The 6,109-nt window shown below is 35.5% G+C and overlaps 1 protein-coding gene across 8 annotated transcripts in view; it reads left to right on the forward strand.

The window, feature by feature from the left end:
- Nucleotides 1–3,230, forward strand: part of dachd (dachshund d) — a 112,218-nt gene extending 108,988 nt beyond the window's left edge. For 3 of the 8 annotated variants that reach the window (XM_079619735.1, XM_079619739.1, XM_079619737.1), the window contains one exon: nt 1,062–2,171. In XM_079619735.1, the coding sequence (XP_079475861.1) occupies nt 1,062–1,102 (41 nt within the window). In that variant the 3' untranslated portion in view covers nt 1,103–2,171. Of the gene's footprint in view, nt 1–1,061 lie in introns of all 8 variants that reach the window. The other 5 variants (XM_079619736.1, XM_079619740.1, XM_079619742.1 and 2 more) reach the window with 2 other exon arrangements.
- Nucleotides 3,231–6,109: the final 2,879 nt, after the last annotated feature.

Raw genomic sequence — 6,109 nt, forward strand, 5'->3', positions numbered from 1 at the left:
TTTGCTGTTGTTGTCTGATACAAAAAAAAACTATCTCCAGCACCAAATATGGTGCAATCTGATAAACGAAGGCTATCAAAATCACATACATTTATCATGATCTGAATAAATATGTATATAGCATTTATATAATGGGGTGGATAATGTGGATGAAGCTCTTGACATGCCCTGTGAGCCTAGCGCCATATATTTGATTATATTCAATATGTATCAATATGTGTACAAAATAAGGCATGTTGCAGCTCTATGCACAGGCTGCAATTAATCAATGTTCATCCGATTACTGGATTCACATGAATCAATATGTATATACTTCAGAGTTAAATTAAATCACAAAGCATAGATTTAGGAATGTACATCTAATAGAAGAAGAAAAAAATACTTTTTTTTTTTTTTTACACAAAATCAATGGAACACAAAATCAAAATGATTTTATATCTGTGGTATCGTTGAGCAATCCCAAAAAAAGGCAGAATATAATATGGTAACACAAATCACTTATGCAGCAGATACAGTATCTGTCACACCAAATCTCGTTTCAACCAGTCCAATTCCGACACAGAGCGACCTCAATCAGGCCCTACTTTTGCTCATCAGAATATAATTTTATTTGCAGTCAAAGAGAGAAAACACTGCTTAAATGCAGTGATGCAGCATTCCCGGACACAGAGGAAATGTTCTTGTAATAAATGTCAAACAAGTTCCTGAGCCATGCTTAACAGATGCTTTTACCAAGAGGCAAAGAGACCTGCCGCCCATTCAGGCATGCACTCGCCAATGAAGGTTCGCTGGAAATGGACAAAGCTCATTAGATCGTACACGTCAGAAAAGACATTACAAAATAAAGGCTGCTATTTTCGCTAAATTCCATTTATGCATAAAGTGTCAATTGTGAAGTGCCTTACATCATGAGGGCAATATGTTCTTTAAATGTGACATACATTGATCCAGGGTTTACAATGGTGTAATTTGTGCAATTGCATTGCATCACTGTTACTTATCCTTGCTTTATGGCTCTGTTCTGTTCTGTATACTTACTTTGTCTCTCCCTTTATCAATAGCAGATGGAAGACTCTTTCTGAAAACCACAGTGATGTACTAACAGCATGGTGTTGAAGACTGGCAGCGTGTATCGTATGAAGATTCTCCAGAGTCCCCTCGCAGGGTAATTTAGTTACAGAAACAGGTCAATCGCTCGTAGAGGTGCATCAAGGGTTTATGCTTGGCCCGATGTGGAAGACGGATTGTGTTCGAATGTAGTATTAGGACTCTTATTCTCAATGATATAAACGTTATATTATGCCAGATGTGGGATTGGATATGATGAGTTGGCGAAGGTGACAATTTGAGCACAGTAAAATGTACCGTTTGGTACACTCGATGATAATATTTACAACAAATTCACAGCACTGAAGATTTTTTATACTGTATTTAAACCAGCGAAAAAGCTTCGAAAATTCAATCTGATTCAGAGGTCTTGTTTTGTATTAAAAAAAAGAAAAAAAGAACATAAATCAATGTCATAACTATTTGCCAAGATGTTAATGATCCAAACTTGGAGAAGAACCTCTGAAAATGTGAATTTGAATATATGTTGATCAACAGAAAAGACTAATATTTGCTTTTAATGTTTTCTAAACTAGAAGAAGAAAAAAACAATCAAGTTTCATTTCTATCATTATTGTATATACAAGAACAGAAGATAGGTTAACTCACTCACTTTGGTATTTGTATATAATGTTAAAAGTTGGTATTGTGTATGCAGTAGATCTATTAGAAGAACAATGCCAACGTTTATATTGAATTTATAGATTTGTTTTGTTTCTGAGCCATCATTCTTTCAATTCGCTGCCACTATGGTGAGGAAGCATGCAGGCATGTAAATGTGTTGTCCTGAATTCATGTTATTCAATAAATACTTAACTGTGCTGAACAAATGTACTGTACTTAGGGTTTCTTCACTCACATCCAGTAAAAGTTGATAAACACTACTATCTTTTTCTCAGCTACATTTTCGATTTGCAGTGATATGAATCTGAAGCTTGTATGGATTGATTTCAACTTCAGTTTATGGAAAAGTTGTATAGCCAAATGTTACCCATCATTATTACACTCAACTTGGTGTACTGTATTACTTTCAGTGATAGACCCCTTTAAATAGTATTTAATGCATCATAATAAAAAAAATATTTATTATTCTTGTCAAAAGCTTGTCAATATCAATAACAGGCAACAGGTTCCCATCGGAAAATTACAGACAAAATAATATTAGCCTTTTTTTAATCTGAGATAAAAGAGGATGATAACTGGAAGATAATTATTCATAATTGCCCCGTGTGAATCATGTTTGATAATAATGCATATTGAATTTAGATTTTTTTTTTGTGTGTGTGTGCAAATTGCAAAATTATAATACTTTTTTAAAGGATTATAGACTTGTTGTTTTTAATTGTTTTTTTTTTATTGAACAATTGCCAGCAAAGATTGCAAACATCCACATGAGTCCTTCACACATTTAACAGAAAACACAAATCAAGTAATCATAGCAATCCCAAACTATCACATTTGAATAAAGAATGAAACAATTCAGGCAGATGACTTTAAAATTACACTGTGCTAATTAATGGTAATGTTGAATATATTAAATTATAGATTACAGGCTTTTATTGTACCAAGTAGATGATGATGATGGTGATGAGGCACTTATTGGATAATCAAGAAAGAATATGCGTTGAAAGGATCCTTTATTAGATGGACATATCTAATGTTATGGGGCAGCTATTTATACTATAATCATAGACATTATTTTGTCACACATTTGTCCTCAGTCTGTAACAATTCCAATGTTTATTGTGTTAAACTACATGTTAAAGTATCTTTTACCTCATCAACGAGGACTTGCCTTTTAGTTTCTTTTTATGTGATGTAAACACTGTAGCAAGATTTATGGACATATTGTTCCTTATTTCTTTCTATGGCAGTAAAGGAAACAAATATTGAAAGGATGTCTTGTTTTAAAGTGCTTTTCCCTCTTTTCTGATCTTGTCTCCTGTAATGACATGGTATGTAAGAGTGTGCGCGTGCGTGTTTGTGTGTGTGTGTGTGTGTGCGCGTGTATGTCCGAGTGTTTCTGCACACATGCACTGAAGTGTATCTGTGCAAAGTTGCATGAGTGTGTGTCTGTTTTCTATTCTATGGTGTTATATATGGTAATAAAATATTTGTGAGTCAATGATTATTAAACTAAGCTCTTTTGCGAATGAATCACTTTGTCATTATGAACAACTTCAGAAAAAAATACACACGGTTTGTGGTGTGACTTTACCATCAAATGTCACTGTGTTTAATGCAGTTGAACTCTTGAATCTATGTGATTTTACTATCGTTCAATCCAAAAAGATTTTGCAATTGTATCCTAATAAAGAGACTGTACATTTTCAGCTGCAAAACAAAACGTCACGTATGATATTACGTAAGCTGTGTGCTTATATTTTAATCTGAAGGGCAATCAAAATTGTTCATGGTTGAGTTGTAAAACATGTGTTACTGAGCAATGACAATATCTAGCAGTATAAAACCACTCATGCTTAGTACAGTGAGCACACTGCTCTACACAACACACGAAATAATACCTTTCATTCATTCCAGCTGAATGGACACAATATTCCTGGGAAAAGCCACATATTCAAAATGTGCATGAAGAAAGAAGGGAACAAGAAGAAACGTACATCTCTTTGTTTAATTTAATTACTTATTGATAAACTGCTAGGATTGAGCCAGCCAGGGTCACTCGTGTTATGCAGTACATTTTCATGCTTCCATCATATACAGTTGTGAATAAATAAAATCACAGTTTGTTAAGATGGAAATCATATTAGTTTTCTTTTAATATCACGATAAGTGGATTTTAAATAATTTCACTACTTTATTTTGAATGGATGTCCCTGGCTCTTTCTAAGATGAATCTCTTGATTAATTAAAAGTGCTCAATGTTCAAACCAAACATGTCTTCTAGGTAATATTTTAATTGGTAAACATTTCATATATTTGCCCCTTTCCACTTTCTTGCTTAAAGAAAACGGCAAATTCCTTAATGATGCATGTCAAATCTCTAAGTATTAGCAATGGATTTGATGAATCATGTTGTTTTGATATTAGCTGGTTTGTCTCATTTTAAAACATCAAATCAAATCATAGAAGTAAATATATCAAACAAAATCAAGATTACCTTCCTCCCTTATGCAAGGTCACTCTCATTCTCTTACTGAGCAATGGCTGTTTGTTTGCCATTTTTTTTTAAATTTATTTGTATAATTCTGTTTATTTCATTGTTTTGTTATTGTGTAAATGATCAAGTTACAATTAATGCCTGAGCTTGACCAGGACATATTTCTAAAAGTTCGATGCATCTTTTTATAGAAATACATATTTGCAGCACAAACATTACGTCTACAAGTTGCAGAGCTCAGAAGGTAGTGCACAGCTGAAACGACCCATGAGAACGCCTAACTGTTTGGCTCAGGAAACTGTTTTCCGATGCAATGCAGCTAATTGATATTAGTGTTATTTCAAATTTATAAAAGCTTAGGCAGAATTGACACTGAATGACAATTTCCTGTCGTAAGCAATTCTGATGGAAATGTGTTGACACAGCACGGCCGTGCACAGGTCCATTTTGCATGCTTTTGAAAGCGTGGCTGTAACAGAGAGGCTTCGAGATGAATAATTGACTGGTCACTGCATAATTCAACGCAGCATTGTAAAAATTCAAGGTCTGGAACGTTTCATGTTTTTCTTCTTTATTGAAAATGAGGTTAAAGTTTCTATCAACCTTGGAAAAACTACATATAAAGTGGCAATCAATGGTGACTGTAATTCAAGTTTGGCCCTTTCACGAGCATAAAAGGTTTCAGTCGCTCACCGGTGAAATTTGAACTGTTAGGGTTTGATGCAGTAAAGAAGCCACAAATGTGCTGTCTATCAAATTGTGTGTGTGTGTTTTTTGTCTTCTTGCTTTGTGTTTTAGTAGACAGAGATCAACATTGTCCCAGCAGTGGATCAAGACTCTCTGGCTGAGAATATGCTGTGTTTCCTCTCTCTCAGACAGAAATATACAGTAGTTATGAGCTGTTTGATGTCTTGTTCTGCCCCAGCTATTTAAGCGAGATTCACCCCTCCAGCTAGATGTTTCATATCACTGCACATATTGTAATAAATTCATTTCAGTTAGAACATGACTTTGAGGCACAAAGACCAAAATATCCACGGTGGTGTAATCGCGTCCCGTGTCGAGCACATTTATAACGAGCGTTGCTCATTCCAAACATGGACCGTGTCAATGTCATCACTTTGGAGTGTGTGTGTGCTTTCCTTGTGTCGAGTGTGCATATAAAGACATCCTCCAGGTGATTATTCCCCAGTCTTTTCATTGCTAATACCACCATACCCAAGATGATGGGTATAATGTTGGTCGATTTGTTAAGTGCAGATACATTAACTGTAAACGAATCCACATGTTCAGTGCTATTTACTTTTCAAAGACTGGTACCATGACCTGTCAGCTGATATACAGCTTACATTTTAGATACAGTATTGAGTAGATAATATGATAGAGATAATCTGTATGTTTTGCTGCATGAATGACAAGTTCCAACGAAGCCACAGCAGAATTGTACCGGTTGCATGTCCGTGCAAAACAAACACAAGTAATGGCGTTCCTGACTAAATCAGTGTTTCTGAAAGAATCGTTTATTTTTTATTTTTTATGATTGAATAACTCATTAATATGAATATTTCATTCTTAAATGAATCAAGAGGCTGATCACTGCATAGCCAATGGGTGGAGCTTGACTCCCCTTCGCTGGACATAATGGGTGGAGCTATACCACACCCTAACCCAGGGGTCACCAATGTCGGTCCTGGAGGGCCGCTGTCCTGCAGAGTTTAGCTCCAACCCCAATTAAACACACCTGAACCAGCTAATCAGGGTCTCACTAGGCATACTAGAAACTTTCAGGCAGGTGTGTTGGACCTGGTTGGAGCAAAACTCTGCAGGACAGCGGCCCTCCAGTGCTGTGTTCCAGTCCAAATTTGTCATGCCCTTCACTCG

Source organism: Phoxinus phoxinus (genome assembly GCF_949152265.1).
Source record: "Phoxinus phoxinus genome assembly, chromosome: 7".
Classification (NCBI taxonomy): domain Eukaryota; kingdom Metazoa; phylum Chordata; class Actinopteri; order Cypriniformes; family Leuciscidae; genus Phoxinus; species Phoxinus phoxinus.